Here is a 21,416-nt window from a genome sequence, read left to right as displayed (position 1 = left end):
TAACTCCCACTTCTATAAATACCTACTGCTTAGTCACACTTTACTACTTCACTGTGCCTCCCTCTCGGATACCCCCCCAAATATAACCCGTGTGCATAGATATCTAGTCATAAACTTCCGAGATCTTTTTGTTTTGCTCAGGAAAAGATGGGAGACATGGCTAGGCCCCCCTAGAAGAAAGTGGCTGGTGGGACGGGAGAAAGCACAACAACAACTCGTCATATGCTCACACCCCCAGGTCATACATTCATACAATTCAATCAATCAATCAGAGTATTTGTAAAGTGCACTACTCGCCTTTGAGGGTCTCAGGGCGCTGAGGGGGGGCTACTACTGCTCGAACAGCCATACATACAACATACAATTAAAACATTACTTACCTGACACTGCTACTCTAGCGAGCACACACACTCCAGACACCCTCATATTTTCACTGTCCATAGGAAACTAGAGTTTTCTTTCATATGCTGTGGTCATGCCCTGTAATCATGAAATACTGATCTGCTGTTTTCAACACTCTATCTCACATACTGGGGAGGCCCGTTGACCCTTCACCATAGATAGCATTGTTGGAACATTGGGAAGACCAGGATTTGGGGGCGGGCTGAGTGGGATCACTCCTTGGTTGGTGTGGGCACTGTGATTGCCGAAATAGACATAGCATGTAAATGGAACTCTGCTGACCCTCCATCTTTGGTGACGGGACACTCTGTCATGGACTGGTGTGCAGAGCAGGAGAAATCTATCTATACGGTAAGAGGTTGTCCCCACAAATTCTGCAGAGTGTGGGGGAAGTGGTGAAGCTACTATGGTTTGGAGTAATTCATATAATGAAGGGTGCGGTCTATGATTTGATTACTATGCAGAATAAGGCTTGCACTGTCCTTGAAGTGTGTCATTATGAAAAATCAATCACAATTGGTTTGTAAAAAAAAAAAAAGAAATCTACCTCAAGAATGTATGAACATTCTGAAAGAAGCAGAGAGACCACCAATAAGGGTATCCTATTCCTTTGAATGGAAATGTTTTTTCTATGATATCTGTCATAACTATGATCTGATGCCCTCCTAGGAGCACGTAATCATTCAATATCTACGTAACTGTACAGAATCAAATCATCAGTTTCACTCCATTGCAGTATACTAGGCTGCTATTGCAGCGTATAGGAAATGCCCTTCTGAAAGATCTTTCTTTACAATCCCTGTCATAAAGGACTTCTTGAAGGGATTAAAGAAAACATATCCTTCTAAACAGCAGTCTTATCCCCCATGGTCATGGGAAGTCAATGTGGACCAATCAGTATTGATGGCATCTCCTTTTGACCTCATGCATCAGGCATCATTATAGTATCTAACATGAAAGTTACTTTTCTAGTGGCCATTACATCAGCATGAAGGGTGAGTGAACTTCAGGTGTGTTCTCCAGTTGAAACTTACACCGTCTTCTATTAAAACACTACAGTTATGAGAATGCAACCCTCTCTCTTACTGAAAGTAGTTTCTGGCTTCGATATCAATCATACAATATCTTTGCCAATTTTCTTCAAAAATCCTGCAGGCGGTCCCTTCATTCTTTGCATGTGAGGAAAGTCTCCAAGATTTATTTGGCTAGAACAAAAGGTAGAAGGAAATGTGACCAGCTCTTTGTTAACTGTGGTCCCCTGAGAAATGGTTTGCTTCATACAAGCGGTCCTCATTTCCAAATGGATTGGCTCTTATATTTCCTTATGCTATCAACTAGCCAACAAACATCTTCTTGGAAAACTAAAGGCTCATTCCACACATGAAAAGGAAGCTGCAGCCACCTGATTGAGAAATGTACCAGTTCTCGATATTTATAGAGGAGCTACTTGAATGTTTGCTCATACTGTCACAAGTGAAACTGCCTAAACCCAGACTCTAGAGCAGATACTATAGATGGGTGCTCTAAAAATTCTCTTTGGATGAGATCTGATAGCCTCATAATTTTCTAGATTGTTTTGGCATTCACATTGCCAACCACAGTGTTTTTTTTGTTTGGAATGAGCTTGCTGTTTTCTGCAATGAAGATTATACACTGCAAAAGAAAACATTACTTGTAATTCTAATTGTGCTTGATATGTATCTTCCCTGAAATGGTAACTGTCCCCCATCCTTCCAATTTTGAACAGCAAATACATATTCAATTTACAACTCAGAACGTTTTTCTGAAAAAGAATTCCTCAAGTGCCAGTCCAAGACATGCTGGGAGATACAAGGTGCTGGCTCCCTAAAGGAGCAGTGCATTTTTTCAGTTTTTTTTTTTTTTTTAAACAGTTTGTTGTCAGGGTGATGGTCCTATCCTCGATTCTACTTAGAGCTCTGCAAATCTGTCCCCAGTAATGTGTGATTGCAGGGCACAGCCATACCATGTTAAAAAAGTCGGCCCTAGGGGAAGAGCATAGAGTACAATCCGGTTTGAGGAGAATGCTTGCATGCCAGAGCCTTTGTAGTGTCATGTGGGTTAAATGGAGGTAGTGTATCTGTATCATTCTCAGCCGTGCTGAGATAGCAAGCACCTAAGGGGCCATGCATGCCTCTCGCCATTCTACATCTACCAGGTACCCCACCCGTCATGCCTGTTTGCACCAGAGCTGGTTCAGTGCGTCAAGGGTGTTACAGACCAAAGAGCGGTAGAGCTAGGATATCCTTCCCTGGTCCAGGGCACCCATCAGCAATTTTGCTTCCAGGGGACTAAAGTCAGGTACATCAGTTAAATGTGTTTGTTATTGCTCAAGTGCATGTCTTAGCTGTAGATACTTATGAAAATGAGTGTGAAAAAGCCTAAAGTGGGCCTGCAAGTCGTGAAAGGAGTACATATAGGAGCCCCACCATATATCCCCAGGGCTGTAATCCATATCAAGTCCCAATATCAGCATCCCTCTAGTCATATCCCTTGTTCCAGCAAGGGAACAAGGGACATGACTAGAGGGAGCCGGCTCCAGATGGGAGTTTGATAGGTCATCTTTTTATCTCATCCTATAAATCTTTTAGCTGCCTACCACACCAGGAAAACTACCCTTGTGATCTCTAGGGGACAGAGGGGAAGAGGTCGGCTATAGAGGTAGCGCATAATCCTGTCCAGTCCAAGGTGAGTTACTGCAAGTTGGTAGGCCAGGTCACGCCAGCCCCAGTCAGCCAGTCATTAATAACTAGGAGCTGGGATGCCCAGTAGTACAACTAGATATCCACTGCTCCCAGGCCGCCGTTGTAAATGGACGAGGACTTTTGGCAAGCCCTATACATGGGGGCTGACCTCTCAAAGAAAGGACTGGAGCTTTGCTGCTACCTCAACGAACCAGGTGTTCGGGATCTGGAGAGGGAAATTTTGTAAGGTGTATAGACCGCGAGGAAGTAGCACCACATTTATGAGTGCATCTCGACCCATAGTGTTAAGGGGAATATTTGCCCAGGCGTTAAGGCTGGATTAAGTCATCTGGAGGAGGGGAGGAAGGTTAAGGCTGCGCTTGAACTCCAGCACTGTGGCTACGTATAGCCCTAGATATTTGAAGCTGAGAAGATGGATTGGTGTATCAGACTGCCACTCAAGCACCGCATTGAGTCCACCATGGGGGGACCAAAATTAAATTTCCATGATTCATGTGAAGCCCTGAGGCTTCCTCAAAGAGACGTATGATGGTCAACGTGCACAGACCGCATGTCGGGGAGTCATCGAGAAAAAGAAGCACATCGTCCATATAGAGAGCAATTCTCTTCATCCCCTTATCTGGGTGTCATACTAAATGATGCTAGTCAAAGGTTCTATGGCGAAGGCGAAGAGGAGCAGAAAGAGTCGCTCGTCTGATCGGAACTACCTATAGCAGCACCGCGTTACTGAGGACTTGTGCTGAAGGTTGTGAGTAGAAGAGTTTAACCAAGTTGCAGAAAAGAGGTTCAAGACCTATGTGGCCCAGCACCGAATCAAGTTAGTCCCAGTCCACTGTATCAGAGAACTTTTCGAAGTCCACGAGTAGCAAGGCTACAAATTCTCCAATGTCACAGGCGTTGACTATGGCAGTGTGGCCCTGGCATCTACAATGTCTAGTGGCATGAGTAGGCATAAACCCATGTTGGTCTGGGTGAACTAGAGTGACAAGGACCCGTTGCAGCCTATTGGCAAGAATCTTAGCATAGATTGTGATATCTGTAGGTGGTTTGGGGTAGCCCCTGGTAGTTCGGGGCACAGTTGGTCACTGAGTAGTACAATCTAGGGATGACCACCAATAGTTGCCAGGTCAAGGTCTAAAGAAAAAGCACAAATTTTCCCTGCTTCCTTGTACAGTTGCAGCAGGTGTGAAGCAACAACTTCTCAAGTCTAATGTAATAATCAAGGGTGAAACCGCCTGGACCAGGGGTCTTCCCTGGGTTCAGGTCTTGAATTGCAGCCAATACTTTGTCATCAGTAATGGTAGAGTCTAGACCTGTGTGCTGGGCCTGGGTAAGACAAGGGAGAGGGACCTCCGACAGTACAGTATGAGTGAGTTCACCAGCGGGTCTCGGCTGCTGGGCATAGAGTTGTTCATAAAAGTCTGCAAATACACCCACAGTCACTTCTGGGGTATGGACTGGGATTCCTGTTGAGTCAGCGATGGAAGGGATCAGCCGCAAGCTTGCATTTCTGGTGGGCAGTTGGTACAGAAGCTTACTGCTTTTATCACTGTGCTCGTAAATGCATTGAGTGGACGTGCACCCACATTGGCAGACCTCTTGAAATGTGAGTTGACGTAGGAAAGCCCTGTCAATGTCTAGTTGCTGGCTGAGGGATTCAGTTGCTTTTGCAGCCATCACAGACTCCAAATGGAGTATACAGGATTCGAGCTCCATTATGTGACAGTACCTGTTCCAGTCTGCGTGTTTAAGGTATGTTTTGGCCCCCCCAATTCATAGTTTTACTCGCTGTCCATAGGGTGCCCATTCCTTAGACTTTCCCTTTGGTAATTTCAGAGTAGGAGCACAGTTCTCCCAACAGGTGGTAAAGGAAATTATCATCTGTGAGGAACCAGACTGAAGTAGCAGGGGGCAATGGTCGGATATCCCACAGAGGTGGATATTAACAACCAATGTGGATGTCAAGTCCACGGCAGGGAGGAATATGTCGGTACTGCAGGACATGGTGTGCGCAAAGGTATGGGTATACGCCCTCTCCCGAGGATGCCACACCTGCCTGATATCGCATAGCCCCAGGGAGACTTCCCGGGATAGAAGAACCCCGGATAGCTTCCCACTGCAGTACAAAGGGGATCCAGGGACATCCACGTCCAGATTTAGGGTAGCATTAACGTCTCCCCCAAAGGTGCTGTGCCCCAAATGGAAGTGCAGCAACCACCCCTGTGATCTCCCCAAGAGTTTGTGCAGCTGAGGGGGAACATAGATATTCAGAATGTTGTAAGGTTTCCCTTCCAGTGTCCCAACCCCTCTCCCCCTGCTACGTAATCAAAGCAAAGTGTTTGTGAAGTAATATCACTGTCCATCTGGAGCCCCTACATGAAATACCTAATCATAGCTGAATCTGGGTAAGAAGGGGGCATAGAGGACCCATGAGATGAGTCTCCTGCAAGAGTGCAACCCCTGGATAGTGACACATGAGGAACTTGACAGCATTTGATGCGGTCAAGAAAGCTGCTGACATTCCAGGAGGAAAGACTGAATTCAGCCATGAGTCAGATGAGGAGGGTCAATAAAATGTAGGCATGTCTGCTGGAGGAAACGTGGTAGGCAGCACAAGGTGTGAATGGAAGCAATCACAACCAACTGACAAATAATAAGTGAAACATAAATCTGAACCCCCCCCCCCAACAGTAACAATCTCCTACTCCACACTTCTACCCGAGAACCATCTGTTGCCAACCATCCCTCAACAGAGTAAATAGAGCAGTAGTTCCCAACCTTTTGACTTCTGTGGACCCCCACTTTATCATTACTGGAACCCAGGGCCCCCCACTGACTCATTATTAGGATCAGGCCCCCAACACTCAGTCATTCCTGAAAGCTGGAGACCTTTACTGTTAATATTATTAAATTTTCAAAGCAGTTGCGGACCCCCTGAGGAGTCTTCGCGGACACCCAGGGGTCCGCGTACCACAGTTTGGGAACCACTGAAATAGAGCATACAACAGGGTGTTCCAGGTAGACCTCCTCCTATGCAGGATCTTCTGTTAGGTATCAAGTCATTCCCTGGGGCTAGTGCCAGTAGTCGAGTACTAGCTGTAGCTGGTCTCTACTGCAGACCATGTCAAGAACCCCCTGATTCAGAGGTATCTGCTGTCCGGTATCTGCTCTCAGGGACCCCGAGGAACCTTCCTGGGTCAGGGAAGTGGGGAGCATCCCCTTCCATTCTGGGGGCCATCAGGATCTGTGTCTGAGGGCTCATGGGAATGTCTCAGTTGGCCTTGCCTCCCCGGGATGTAGTGCGCAGGCAGTTCCGAGCCTGGGCAGTAGCTGTGAGCAGTGAATTATGTCCTTCATCAGTATTCAGATTTGGGGCGGTCATATCGTCTAAGGACCTGCTTCTCTGCCGCCCACCCCACGCCTCCTCTGGGATGTCAAAGAAGTAGGAAAAAGACCCATGAATTACTTTCAGCCATGTGGGTAAGAGCAACATATATTGGAGGGACATTGCCATAAGTTTCTGCTTGACTGCGTCAAAGGATTTGCATTGTTTCTGGGTGGATTTCGTATAATCAGGGAAGATCATAATGTGAGCTTATTGGAAGTGCAGTTTGCCATGGGTACAAGCTTGCCAGAGGATGATATCTCAATCACGGAAGTTCTGAATTTTGAAAGTGACAGAGTGGTGGTGCCCCAGGAGAGGAGCTTGTTGCATCAGAGACCGGTGTGCTCACTGAGTCACGAATGGGGACAGAGCCCCCTCAAGGATACATGATTTAATCCAGTCTTTGGGGAAGGGTTCTGGGTGTGGAGTTTCAAGCCCTTCTGGAAACCCCCCCAAAATGCAGGTAACTGCGTCATGAGCTATCCTTGGCATCCTTTGCTCTGGCTCCCAGGGTACGAACAGTTGAGATTAATTCAGTTACTTTTGTCTTGAGGTCCGTTGAGTCATCCTCTAGGGTAGGAACTCATCCCTCAACTTCGGCAACCCTTCCCGCCATGCAGCTGAGGTACTGGCAGAGGAGACCCACATCAGTTACCACCTCACAAATCTTCGTTTTGATGGCTTCCCAGGAAGTTTGGATGGCTTGAAGAATTTGAGCCACATCTTCGACAGCTGGGGGATGTTGACCCTGGGTACCAGCCGTCTGTTGCCTAGTAGAGTCAGAGGGGCAAGTAGTGTACCTATTCATTTTGAATTGAGCCCCCACTTGAACCTTGTCTTTCTCCATAGTAATGTAAAGGGGGCAGGACAGTGCGTCCTACGGTGTCGAGGGCGGGAGAGGAGAAGCAGGCCACAGCTGAGCTAGGTCACATCACTGTGTTGGGGACGGGGGAAAGAGGGCAAGCCACAGCAGAGCCAAGTCACATGAATCTCGACAAGTCTGTCTCCCTGTCGAACAGTCTTTAGCTCGGTCGGTCCATGGATGGGTTGGAGGCCTCATTTCTCGACCCTGTCACCTCAGAGTTCAGAGAGAGGCAGCACGAGCAGCCAAGGCGGAGGTCAGCAGACACGAGGGAACCCACTCCCAGCGTGTTAATCCAAGGTCTGTATAGGAGGCTCTCCTCAAGTCGCTCCCCGTGGGGCCACCATATAGCAATATGCCACACTGTTGAAGGGCCCCTCAGCAGGCCCGAAAGGGCAGCCAGCACCAGCCTCCTGGTCTGTTTACCACAGAGCTCCAGTGGAGGCAGCCGGGAGGTGGGCAGAGGGGGCAGTCATCACTCAAAATTCATTACAGTGGGGGGGTAACAGATGTATCTGTCAGGTCAGCAGCCTGGCTGGAGAGAGGCTCCCCAATTCCCGTTTCGAGGGCATCCAATTATGGAGTCCAATTAAATTGCAAAGTTCTTGCTGCAGTAAAGTTGGGGTTCTAAGTTTATCAGGTGCAGGCCATATAGGCCCCCTGAAATCCCCCACAACCACCCGGAGAGGAGTCCCTGTTGGGTGCACAAGCTTCCAGGGCCCCAGCAGACCCAACGACAGTTCTGTCTCGCCATGGGGTAGAGGTCAGCCCCAGCTGCGGGGGAAACTGGATTTGGGCCACAGAGTTTGGTGTATGCCTCGCTGGCCGCAGGCAGCCTCTGCGGCCCTGGCTGCATGACCAACCCAAGACTGGGCCAGGCGCCAGCCAGCAAGCACACTGAAGAGGCACTGGGGCTCACGACTCGCCTCCAGTCTTCACCCTGTGTCTCCGACGAGTTGCGGCCTGTGTGTGCTCTGTGTAAGGGGATGTGCAGGCTGTCTAGGCTGGAGATGGGCTCACACTATGACCCACTGGTGGCCCCCATGTTGTCTGCACTAGCAGGACCCACACTTGTAATCCCCGCAGCAGCAGGCCCGTGGGTCAAGGTATCTGACATCTACTGTGAGGACGCCTAGAGACTATGTACATGGTGTCGGCAATTTGGAGTTGGCCCACGGCACAGGATAGCGGAGGAGATACGAGGAGCCCCATTACGATGTGCCCGCCATCTTGGCTGCTTCGACAACGCCCCTCATCTCTTTTATATTTAATCTATCAGTGTTAGCTGTTCATTTAACAAATTATTTTCACATCCATCTACCCTGATAATCTGCCATAGACATGCTGTCTTTGATATTTTGTTTTTAGAACACTTTTATAAAAGAGTACCTCTTAAGTTTTATGTATATAGCACTGCATACCAGAGACCATAGAATTAAGAAAAAATATACATTTTAAATAGACTTATCATACTGAAATATTTTTCATTTGCAGGTTTGTGAAGAAGCACGTTGTCCCAATATTGGCGAGTGCTGGGGAGGAGGCGAATATGCTACAGCTACAGCAACAATTATGGTGAGTTTGATCCCGCTCTGGCACCAATAAAATCTGATAGATAGATTTTGACAATAGGTATTGTGAGTTGGTATGGAATAAAAAAGTGTGCTATTGCTGTTTAGCACTTAACACCAAATCGAAACTCTACCAAGGCTTGATTTTGGTAGATGCAGGAGCACAAATGCTTTGGGTAATAAATGGTTGACTATAGTAATTATTTATTTTCCTCACACATTTTCAAATTGTGGCTATTTGACTTTACATCCGGAGAATGTATAAAATCCACACTAAAAAGTGAGTTACTGGCTTCAGCCACACGATTTATTTACTACTAAAAACTCAGACCTAAAGTGAAAGGTTAGGGGTATTTCCACACAGTTGTTTGACTAGACCAAATCTAACCAATAATGCAAAACTGTTATGATTTGCTGCAGATCTAGGTATTATGCAGGGTTCTATATGCCTGCTAATGACGCTCTTTCTTTTACACCCAGTCAGCTTCTCCTGCTTTAAAATGAATTATTCAAACCACATATGCAGGTAGCATCATTTTACCAGTCTAGGAATAACATGATGTCAAAAACAGATTCTATGACGGGACCCGAGGCTTAAGATTAGGCGTTCTCCTCTTTGATTTTATTCAACAAAAGCTATATAAACAACAGAGTAAACAAAGAGTTGTAGAAGAAAAACTACAAATCCCAGAGTTCCAACCTAAACTACACATCCCATAACAGAATGTCCGATAACCAATCATAACTCATGTGGCTCTATAAACAGGGTAAGCAATGTAAGCACCACCTCTTTTCTGCATGGCAGCCATGTTAAGTACCTCACTGTTCTTTCTTTCATGTACTGGTGTTTTTTACATTGTAATGACTTGGTTTTTACTATTGTGACGTCCATATTTGTTGTAGGTTATTGTTTATAATTATTATCACGATGCACAGACTTCGTCAGCAGCATTTGTTCCCTTCCTACTTGTCCCCGCTGGTTAGACTCCTCTCTCGCTCCCTGCACTGCCACCATTTTATCATCTATTATAATGATGAATGAGATTTGTAAACCGCACAGATGCTCCAAGGAGTGTCCCAGCACTAGTCTACCAATAATGCCTTTACAACTGAGTGAAAAGCTATGTTTTCAACTTCTTTTTAAAGATCTGAACTCACGAGATGGAGGTCAAGGGGGAAGGTTATTCCACTCAGAGAGACCCAGAAAGGAGAAAGAGTCAGCCCCTGTACAGTGACTTCTTGAGACGGTAGCTAGGGCCATATTGGAGGACCGGACCTTCCCAGAAGGACAGTTGAAGTGAATTCTGGTGCTCAGGTATCTAGGGTCTATCTGATGTAAGGCTCAGTAGATCAGAACTAGTGTCTAAAACAAAATTAATTTCCTCACAAGGAGCCAATTCAGGCCATACAGATCGGTAGAAACCTGGGTTCTCAAAGGAGGATTGAGGAGCTGCTGCATTCTGGACCACCTCCAGTCTATGGATAACATAGTTTTGCATTCCAAGGTACAAAGCATTGGTGTAGTCCAGCCGAGAAGTAATATGAATTGTAGTCTTATTGGCTGGAACAGACATACAAAACAGAAATGTTTTCAATGTGCAGAGGAGCCCGAAGGAAGCTCCTACCACAGACCTAACTTAAGGCTGGTACAAAAGCTGGTCAATAAAACTGAATCCTAGGCTCTTAACCACCTCTCTTTGAGGGAGCGGAGGAGTCGCTCACTCCGACCAGCAGGCCAAACAGGAGGTGCTTCCATGCCAAAGAAGAGTATTTCCGTTTTATCGGTATTGAACATCAGTTGATTCTGATGCATCCAGGAGAACAGGACTCGGCCAGGCAGGGCCTGATTAAGTCTGGTTCAGTGCTCCTTGGTGGCAGTCGCAGTGACTCACATTCTCTTTCTCCTGCCATGATCATCCTCCCTGACCGCTTGCAGCATCTCGCTGCTTTCAGTCCCTCCCCTTCCAACATACTTGCCAGTCTCTGGCCAGCTCGCGTTCAGTGAGGCATGTCTCCTCCTGCCGGAATCCAGGTCATTGCTCCTCAAGGGGCTTTGCTGGAACGGCATAATGCCACCTTTGAGGCACCCTTATTGAAGCAATTTCCCTTGGACACCCAGTCAAAGAGCTGCAACAGCAATTGATCACAAGTATTAACCTGAGTTTTTTTTTAATATGTTCTTTATTGGCATTTCAACAAATTGTATTACATAGCAGTATCCTCACTCTTTATCGACCCTGCTAGTATATCCCACTAGCTACAGTAGGAGAGTAATAATCATTGGTTGACAATAATTCAACAAACATTGTACTACTTCAAATCCCCATCTCCCTCATACCCTCCCTTCCCCCAAAGCTTCCACCTATCTGCTGGTACATTGTCATAGGGGAAATGTCCACTGTGCCTGTTAGTCTCTAGCAGGGCAACCTGTCCTGGGATGGTCATAGCAATGGTTTTACCCATGATTATATGCTCTGGTACCTCCCCAGTCTGGCCTGCGCTTTTCTTGCATAGGGAACTCATCTAGGAGTACTATACACTGCAGGCTCAGATAGGGCCTGTATCATGGCTCCACAGGAGAGTAGATCCTTTTTTACTTTCTCATCTCTGCGCACCTTACATATATGGCTTCCTCCACCTGCCTGTTCTACAAAATCCTTCTTCCAGTCTTACAATCAGGGAAGCCTTGCACTTAGCTAGCAGATACCTATACGTATCTTCGCTACTGTGACACCCAGTATCGTAAAACACCTACTCAATTTTTTTGGGGGGAGGGGAGTGTCCGGGAATAAGCCCAGCAGACATTGGTTAATCTTGAATGATACGCCCCCTCCCGTGGCAGTTCAGAGTTGGGCCAGAATCTCCACCCTGTAGAGTCCAATTACTGAACAACTCCATACCACATGGAGAAAACCACAACAGCATCACCCCACGTAGCGCAGCTCTGGTCTCTTGTAGGTTAGATGGCATGTAGTCTCCTAAGGGACAGCTAGTCCATTTGAACAAAGTTATATTGCACTAATTTAAACCACACATTTATCGACATTCTGCGCAGGCCACTGTGAATTTTTAGCCGGTCTTTAGTACTAATGGGATCCTCAATAACGCGTTGCCAGACATCCTCCACCCACAAGGGCATCCGGAGACTATCCGCATGTAGTGCCCTATAAATGTTTGTAATTAGTTTGCGACCTCCCTCCAAGGAAAGCAGGGTGACCATCATCTGCGTGGGCTCAGGACCATCGGGAAATGACGGCCAAAGTTGACGAGCCGTAGCCACAATCTTGGCGTATTGTAAGAATTGGCCCCTTCTCAGCCCAAACGGGTCAAACATGTCCTGCATGGTGACAAAGCGGCCCTCAGGGTACAGATCTGACAACATGATACACCCTCCCTCATGCAACTTGCCAGTCACCATCGACTGAGCTATCTGTGCAGAGGGCCCCACAATCCAGAAGTCAAGGTCCAGGGCGTATGGCAATCTGCGTAGTATTCGCTGCGCCACCCTCTCCCATAGTTCCCATAACAGCCTGACCATGTGGGGTAGGGAGTCTGGGACCCATCCCTCTTATCAAAAGCACCCCAACGCATAACCCTTATTGGTACTGGCCAGTTGTCTTTGCTGTTGAGCCAGTAGATGGCATGAAGGAGGTGTGACTCCAAGTAGTAAAGCTCGAATTTGGGGACCTCCATTCCATCATTGTTCCATTCCCTCCTGAGGGTAGAAAAGCTGACCATACAGCACCTCTGCACCCAAATTAGTTTTATTAATAATCTGTCCAATTCCATACAGACTCGTTGAGGGATTTCATACATCACACCCTGCAGGACATAAAGACATCGAGGCAGTACCACCATTATTATGAGAGCTATGTTCCCCATTAGGGGCAAGTTTAGTGTGTTCCAGAAGACTATGGAGGGTCGCAGGTTGTGGATCACCCAAACCAGGTTCAGGTCGTACATTTATTGTATATCATGTGCCACCTACATCCCCAAGTATTTGACATTAGCCAATGTCCAGGGTAAGCCTGACGCAGGCAGACGCTCCACCGGAAGCTCATGTAGTAGGCCCAATGGGAAGAGGGTTGACTTTGAGTGATTTAAGGCAGAGCCCCGAAAGGTCTCCAAATTCTTGCATTACATTAAGCAGGATTGGAACTGAGAGGTGCGGTTTATGCAAATAGAGCATGGCACTGTCGGAATATAGAGAGACAACATACATTGTGTGACCGACCCGTATGCCCCGTCCCCGCAGCACCTAGAAGAGCAGGCATGCTAGTGGCTCTATTGACAGGGCAAAAATCAGGGGAGATAGTGGGCAGCGCTGGCAGGTGCCTCTCGTTAGCGATATATCGGGTTAAGACACTTCACCCTGTGCGAGCCCTTGCTGTCAGCCTTTGTAGAGTAAATGCATCTATTTAACGTAAGGGTGGCTGAGGCCTCTCCTGGTCAATATCTGCCAGATACAACACCAGCTGACCGACTCAAATGTATGTTCTGCATCTAAAAAAGCTAAAGCTTACGGGTCAGTGTCAAGACTGGGATCGTGTAAAACATGAGTCAGGTGGCACAGGTTGCTCTGCGTATTCCATCGTGGACTAAATCCCTACCGATCTATATGGATCTGTTGTGGGAGATGGGGTGGCAGTCTCGCTGCCAGCATATGACTGAGGGTCTTCTGGTCTACATTCAACATGGAGATTTGACGATAGGAGCTTGCCTCCTTAGGGTCCTTCCCGACTTTTATAATCAGCACCGCCAGAGCCTCCTGCATGGAATCTGGGCAGACACCCGTCTCGATCTCCTTATTATAGACAGCCAGCATTTTGTCTATCAAGGGCTCTGAGAAGGCTTTATAAAATTCTCCATATAATATGTCTCTCCCCCCGAGATTTAGTGGTCTTCAACACGTCTACTGCTTTAGACTGCTCATTCTGGGTCAGTGGGACCCCAAGGCCCTCTTGATCTTCCTGCCTAAGCTCCGGTAGGAGCTGTTGTGCCAGATAGTCAGGAAGGCCCTGCATGTCTGACTGCTGTGGTGCATCGCACACCTCTCGGAGATGATCAGCAAAGACTTCAATAATTGCCTGCTGGGTAGAGACAATGGTCCCCCTTTGGTCTCTCAGGGATAGTATGGGTTGTCCTGAGGTTTCAGATTTTATAAGTTGCACTAAGAGGCATCCCACCCTGTCCCCTCTGTATTAAACCACTGCCGATGAGTTTGTTGGGTATGTTTTTCTAGGTGGTGCAGAGCCCATATATCTTGTGCCTGGCTTGATCCCAGTCCCAAAGGGTCTCTGGGTGGGACACCAGCTCTTTTTCAAGAGTCTGTAAAGCTGCTTCACTGCATGCCAGGTCCCTCTCAAGTGATTGGAGTATGCCCCTGGATGTGGCCATACACCCCCCCAGATCACCACCTTCATGGCATCCTATTCCACTGCTCGGTCACCCGCACTGTCCCAGTTACTTCAAAATATTGTTCAATGGCCTCTTTGAATGTACCACAAAAGACTGAAACCATCAGCGCCTCAATTCTGAGGTACCAAAGCAGCACCCTGGGTATCACCCTGTAAAGAGTATATGTTACCAGCAAGGATGCTTGGTCAGATGTGTAGTGGGCTAGGTAAACTGAGTCAGTCATGCGCTGTGTTGCGTCAGCCTGTATCAAAAAGTAATCTATTCTACTATGTGTACCTGTCGTAGAGGTGTAACAGGAGGAAGCAAGTGTCTGTGGTTGTTGTGTGCACCATACATACACTAGTCTCATAATCGCCCTAGTCTGTTTGAGCGCTGATGTCATATTGGGTGTATTACCGCAGCGTGGCCGGGTTCTGTCCAGCATACCATCTATTACTCGATTAAAGTCTCCTCGCAGAACCACCACTGCTCCAATGAAATCCTGTGCTGCTGCCCTGCTGCCAGCATTGCACTTAGGAATGTTCCGTCATCTGTATTAGGGAGATATATAAAGAAGACATAGCTCATGGGCGTCTAGTGTATCTGCATCAGTCAGTACATGTTTCTTTTTAAAGGGGACTCCGGGAGCGACTCTGATCATGGTCCCTCGGGCATGGCCGGAGTAGGATGTGTCATAAATCTGCCTGCCACTTTTTTTTGAGACATTTAATTTAATTCTCCCCACCCTCAGGTACACTTCCTGGAGGAATGCTATGGCCACCCCATACTGCCAGAGAAAGGCATGCACCCTCTGCTGTTTCACTGGATTATTTAAACCTCTCACATTCCAAGTGAGGAATTTGTATTTATTCCCCATGACAGCCATACATGTTGCAAATGTGGGGAATATCTTGCCTCAAATATAACAGTAACCAACTTAATATTAGGCAGCATTGGCAGTGTGTGTGGAAGCAACCTCAATAAAAGAAAATAACAAAACGCAACATATTCCAATGGTCCCTGCCCAATCCCTTCCTCAGACAGATCATACCCCACCCCTACTGACTCAACCTCTGGCCAAAGGGGCACTGAACCCCACCCCAATATCCCACACTTCCCACACTCAACTATCAAAGTGGTTAACCTACTGTAAAGTAGACACGTCCTGAGTGTCTAAGCCCTCCACGAATTGCAAGCCCACTGTGGGTGCTCAGCCATTCTGGAGAGGAAGGGTCCTCAGTCCTTCCAAGTAATGAGAAAGGTAGGTAGCAATATATTGGTAATTGTATTTTTATAGCATTTACTACCTTTGATGAGGCGTCAAATCGCTTTTCGGCGAGCAGCCCGCTACTCTGGAACCCAGAAGGATTAGTGGTGGATTAGTATAGGGAAATATGAGTGCAGTATTAGTATAGGGAGGTATGAGTTCATTTGAGCAGAGGTCGTGTGAGTCTGTTAGTTGGTTTGAGTAGAATAATGGAGGGATAGAAGAGGGAAGAATCCAGAAATATTAACTGGGAGATCATAGTAGTAAGATGAGGTTTGGGATGAGAAAAGGAGGGGTGGGGGTTGGAAGAGCCCGTCAAAAGGGACTAGGGAGATCATAGTATTTTAATGGGGTTTAGGATGAGTCAAAGGAGCGATAAATGAGTGAGAATTTAGTAGGGTTGTTTAGGAGATCATTGTCGTGAACTGAGGTTTTGGGTGTGCCAGGAGGGATAGAGGAGGGAAGAGTCTGGGAAGGGTTACTTTGGAGATCATAGAGGTAGAATGGGTTTGGGATGAGTCAGAGAGTGGAGATAGAGGATAGATTGATAGAGGTATAGGGTGATGGTCAGACAGAGTAAAGCTTTTGAGAGTGTAAAATGTTTTTTTTTTATCGTACAGGAGGATTAGAGTAGTAAATATATAGATACATGATTACATAATCAAGGTAATAAATGTGTAAGGAATATAATAAATTGAGATTTAAAGTTGTATAAACACAGGCTTTCCTGAGTTACAGTATCTGAAGTTAATTGAAGTATTTGAAGTTAATTTCTTTGTGTACTTTTATGACATTACTTTTTCTTTCCTCAATATTTCAATAGTGAAATACTTGTGGATAAATAGTTAAGATAATATTTACTTATGAAGTTTGTCACCGATGTCTGTGAGGCCCAGTTGAAGGCATATCACGGAAACGCATTGGCCGCTTATCTGTTTTAATCTTGCAGCACAATCAAGATAATAAAAAAAATGCTGTAACCTAAATCGCTGCCTTATGTGCATTTTTGGTAGAGTTGACGGCGTGCCACCGTGCCACGGATAACGAGGAGCCAGTTGTATATACATAACATAGGTACACCTCCTCATACAAAAACATTCAATTTAAGTGAAATATACATTTGTTAAACAGACCTAAAGAGTATGTATATATTTTAAGATAAAATAGTTATTATACGTATTTGTATGAAGAAATACAAATATCTAGATATATACACACAATCAAATTATAACATGTTTACATATACAAGGATTTACAGTCCATTGCCGTTTGAGTATGGTGGTTATGTAGGAAAGACATACCTCTTGAGTAGTCTCCTGATGATAAGATAGTTAGCAGTGGATCTTATATTTGGGGATAATTAATTCCGTAGTTTGATCACTTGAAGAGAGAAAGGTGTCTTTTTCTTGTCCGGTCATGTTTTGAGGCAGGGTACCAATCTTGAGCAGAGGTTTCTTTGTTGAATGTATTTGGTGATTTTATTCCTGAAGAAAAGCGGTCCTGTTCCATGTATTGCTTTTTGCGTGATACAAAGCAGCTTGAAGGTGGATCTTCTGGCAGCTGCTAACCAATGTAGGGCCCTCAAGGCAGGGGAGATGTGAGCTAGTAGATTTACATATAGGAGTAGTCTGGCAGCTGAGTTCTGAATGCGTTGTAGTTTTTTCATAGTAGATAGAGATGATCCATGATAGAGACTATTGGCGTAACCCAGTTTAGATAGTACAAGAGAGATAGTAGCCTGCACTGTTTGTGGAAATCTGAGGTGGAGGAAGATGCATCACAGAGTTTTCGTGGTGATGAAGCTTGATCTTGTTAATTGCCTGGTTGAGCATTCATTATTAACTTGAAGTCCATAGTAATTCGAAGGTTTCTTACTTACTTAGATAGTTTAGTAGGTGGCCCCAGATTGTCAGGCCAGGAGCAGAGTGGATCATAATTTTTCCAATCACCACATGTGAGTATTTCTGTTTTGGAAGCATTCAGTTTGAGATGGCTCCAAGTCATCCACTGATCAATGACTTTGAGGCAACTGAAGATTTGTGAGTTTACAGTTTCTTTGGGGGCATTCCAGTTTAACAAGTATTTGTGTGCCATCTGCATAGTTGTAGCACGTGAATTGAAATTCATTGATCATTGTTGGTAATTACATCATCATGTAGATGTTGAAAAGCATGGGTGAGATGATTGAGCCTTGAGAAACCCCTGGTTTTGTGAAGTAGCACTTGGATAAGAAAGGAGAGTATGAATGACATTAGTTCTATTTTGAGGCTAGAGCAGTCCCCTCTATGCCGACTTCACAGTCTTTGTATTAGAGTGTCATGGTCAACTCTGTCAAAGGCAGATGAGAGATCCAGGAGAAGTAGTGCAGCAACTCCATGGCGGTCTATTGTGTTTTTAAGATTGTCCCAGATGGTGATGAGGGCAGATTCAGTGCCTTCTCCTGGGCGGAATCCAGTTTGGTGGTCTGAAACTATGGAGTTATCTTCAATGAATTGTGACCTCTGGGCACAAGCTGCTCTGTCTATCAGTTTGTCCAGGAAAGGACCATTTGTAATTGGTCTGTAGTTGTTGGGGTCATGTGGGTCAAGGTTTGTTTTCTTTAATAATGGGTGTATGTATGCCTTTTTAAGGTCATCAGGAAAGATTCATTTAGTTAAAGAATTATTGATGATTCTTCTTACTGGTGTGGCAGCAGAGGTAGATAAAATAATATTCTTGAAGATTTGTGGTGGGCAAGGGTCAGAAGGGCAGCCATAGGGCCTACTTGCTTTGACCAGATCCATAAATGTATTTTGTGATATTTGTTTGGAGTGCAGAGGCTGGTTGGCTTACTATTGGAGGGGATTATTGGAAACAGGTTGGTGCTGGTCGTTTTCCTTTGTTTTAAATAGGAGCCCAATGTGTCTGCCTTGGTTGTGTAATGAGTTGCCAGTTTGTCTGCAAAATGTTAAGTAATGGGATGAGTTCCTTCCATGCATTTAGGTTTTTGAAATTCGTTGAGAATTTTATAAAATTCTTTATTTGCAGCATTTTGAATTCTCTCTGAGCAGTGCCTTTATTTTAGCTTTTTTGATTCTTGATTTGAATATATTGTGTTAAGTTTGCATAGCTGAAGTTTGTCTTGAATGTTGTTTGATGTGAGACAGGTTGGTTGCAGCCTTCTGATTTGTTATTTTATCTTTTCCAGTTCTGTATTTCTCCAAGGTGCTTGTTTTTTTTTGTCCTGTTTTGTTTTTCTTAGGTGTATTAGGATATTGAAAACTTCTGTAGCCACTGGTAAGGTTTTTTTTAACAGAATTTGTTTCTAGATCTGTGTTGGCTGTTAGTTGTGTTTCTAAGTGTACAAAATTGAGTTTATTCCATGGTCGATAGGTGGATGTATGTATGGTGGTCATGGGTGTGTTGATGTGTGGTGTTACTAAATGGTGGTCTGACCATGTGACTGGTGTGATGCCTTGAATGGTAGCTAGTTCTGGGTTTGCGAAAGCAACATCTAGGATATGCCCAGCGATGTGTGTGGGACTGTGTGCAATCTGATGTAGGTTCAATGTGACTAGGCCAGAGATTATAGCTTTTGTATGGGGAAAATTGGGTTTGGCAAACCAAATGTTTAGGTCCCCAAAAATGCATAGGTGGGAATATAGTGTTGGAAAGTTTGAAACTGTGTCTAGAATTGTGTCTGGGAATGTAGAATTGCTAAGTGATGGTCTGTAAAGGAGGAGGAAGTTACCGGAGGCTCGTAACATCAAGGAGCCCCATCTTACTAAGTATGAGGTGCAGTTCCCTTCTCAAAGATCTGATGTACAGCAAAACACACAATAAAGAAGAGCAGGCACAAACACTTTTTTAATATCTGTTTATTGCATTTTTAATTTTACTGCTTTCCAGTGCTTGCATACTGACAAGATGAGGAAGTACACGCATCAGTACATAGATAGATCTAACATTCCACAAATGACATAATGTGGGATAAAGACATAACGTCTGTAGCATGGTATGACATGCTGTTGGGAGCAGAATAAATAAGTCCTAAAAATAATGACGTCAGATCTTGGAATATAGAAAAGTTCTGTTCCAGTGGAAGCAAATTTGCAAGTATGGCGTGTCGATGTGTAGCTCAGGTAATGCATGTTAACAGAGACCTATTTAACAGTGCAGTAAAAAACAGCAATATTAACCAAACTGAAAAACCAAGCTAAAGTAGTAGTCAGGGGGACTACAAGATTACCGCTCCATTTCATACAGGTGAGTACAGTAACAACTATTCCATGACAACCACGTGAGAGGTAAATTAAAAAAGAATATTTTTCTACACAAAAACCTATTGGTCTGGAGTGAAGTCTTTGAGTGTGTGTTCTCATTTATTGCCTGTGTGTGTACAACAAATGCTTAACACTACCCTCCGATAAGCCTACTGCTCGACCACACTACCACAAAATAGAGCATTAGTATTATCTAATTTTGCCACTATCAACCTCTAAGGGGAACCCTTGGACTCTATGCACACTATCTCTCACTTTGAGATAGTATATACAGAGCCAACCTCCTACAGAAAGGAACTGAGTCCAGCACTCTTGGAGGGGCCCAGATGGTGTACGTGGCAATCCTCACCCTCCTGGAGGTGAAGGTCCTGCAGGTCAGTGAAAGAAGTCCAGCTGCGGCGTCTAGGAGATGCAGAAGATCATAGGAGTCCCCTATGAGCTGACCCACGTCCCACATCGGTCGCCGGATTGCAGGAGGGTTAGTGACCAGTGTGGCCACCAACAAGCCCTGACAAATGCAAGCAGGAGCTGTAGATGTATTTGCAGATTTTTTGGGACCAGCAAGCTCCAGGAACCTCTACCATTGAGGGGGAGTCAGGGCTGGTCCTCTGCCCATAAGGAGTCTAGCAGAATGTGTTGAAGCCCCTACAGGTGACTCACAGGCGTTGGACTCAGGGAGTCACAAGAAGGCCTCAGCAGCACAGCAAAACAGACGTCCCATGTCGCAGTGCACCGGGGTGCTGTTCAAGTGGCTTCAGCATGTGCCCGTAGACTCCCAAATGGATCAGAAGACACGAGGGACCCGAAGAGGACCACTGAACCACCACCTGTGAGCAGAACCCTCAATTTGTCCGTGGGACAGCAGGATCCACCAGCTGGTCGTTGTTGCCTTGATATGTATGCAGATGCAGAGAAGTGACTCCTTCACTCTAAGGGAAATTCCTTTGTGCATCCAGGTACAAACAGAGTCCTTGTGACCCTGGAGGATGCAAAACCTTGGATGTTGGAGAATTCTTGCAGGATCCAGAGAAATAATGCAATGGATCCTTCCCACCAGAAGCAGACTTGTTTTGGTTCCAAAGCAGACTAGCAGCAGTTCCAGGGGCCAGGAACAGAAGATGTCTTGCAGAGCGTTCCTTGTAGAGTCTTGCTCGATGAATCTGAGGACCCACCCTCGGGTACCCCTTAAGTAAAAGGGGTTGGTCACTCTCTGAAGTGACCTAGCTATCGGGGAGGGTCAGGGACGTCATCTACCTGGCCCAACCAGTCAGATCCTCCCAGGGGCCTCTGCGACCTTATTTTGATGGCAGAATCAACCGGCCACCTGGCAGATCTCTGTGCACCTCCCTTGCGGATGAGCTGGACAGGGGGTGGTCACTCCCCTGTCCTTTATGCAATTCCGCGCCAGAGCAGGAATCCGAAGTTCCTGAACTGGTGCAAACCAGATTATGCACGGAGGGCACCAAGTGTGCCCTTCAAATCGGTCTGGTGGCGCTCAGAGGCCACCCCACCCCTTAGACACGTAATACACGGGAGGCGGTGGTCAC

The 21,416-nt window shown here is 45.9% G+C and overlaps 1 protein-coding gene across 1 annotated transcript in view; it reads left to right on the top strand.

The window, feature by feature from the left end:
- LIAS (lipoic acid synthetase) overlaps window positions 1-21,416 on the top strand; it is a 212,995-nt gene that overhangs the window by 82,782 nt on the left and 108,797 nt on the right. The window contains exon 4 of the mRNA XM_069202039.1: window positions 8,867-8,947. Within this exon, the coding sequence (XP_069058140.1) occupies window positions 8,867-8,947 (81 nt within the window). The remainder of the gene's footprint in view (window positions 1-8,866; window positions 8,948-21,416) is intronic.

Source organism: Pleurodeles waltl, chromosome 1_2, assembly GCF_031143425.1.
Source record: "Pleurodeles waltl isolate 20211129_DDA chromosome 1_2, aPleWal1.hap1.20221129, whole genome shotgun sequence".
Lineage (NCBI taxonomy): Eukaryota > Metazoa > Chordata > Amphibia > Caudata > Salamandridae > Pleurodeles > Pleurodeles waltl.
This window is presented reverse-complemented; position numbering and strand designations above follow the sequence as displayed.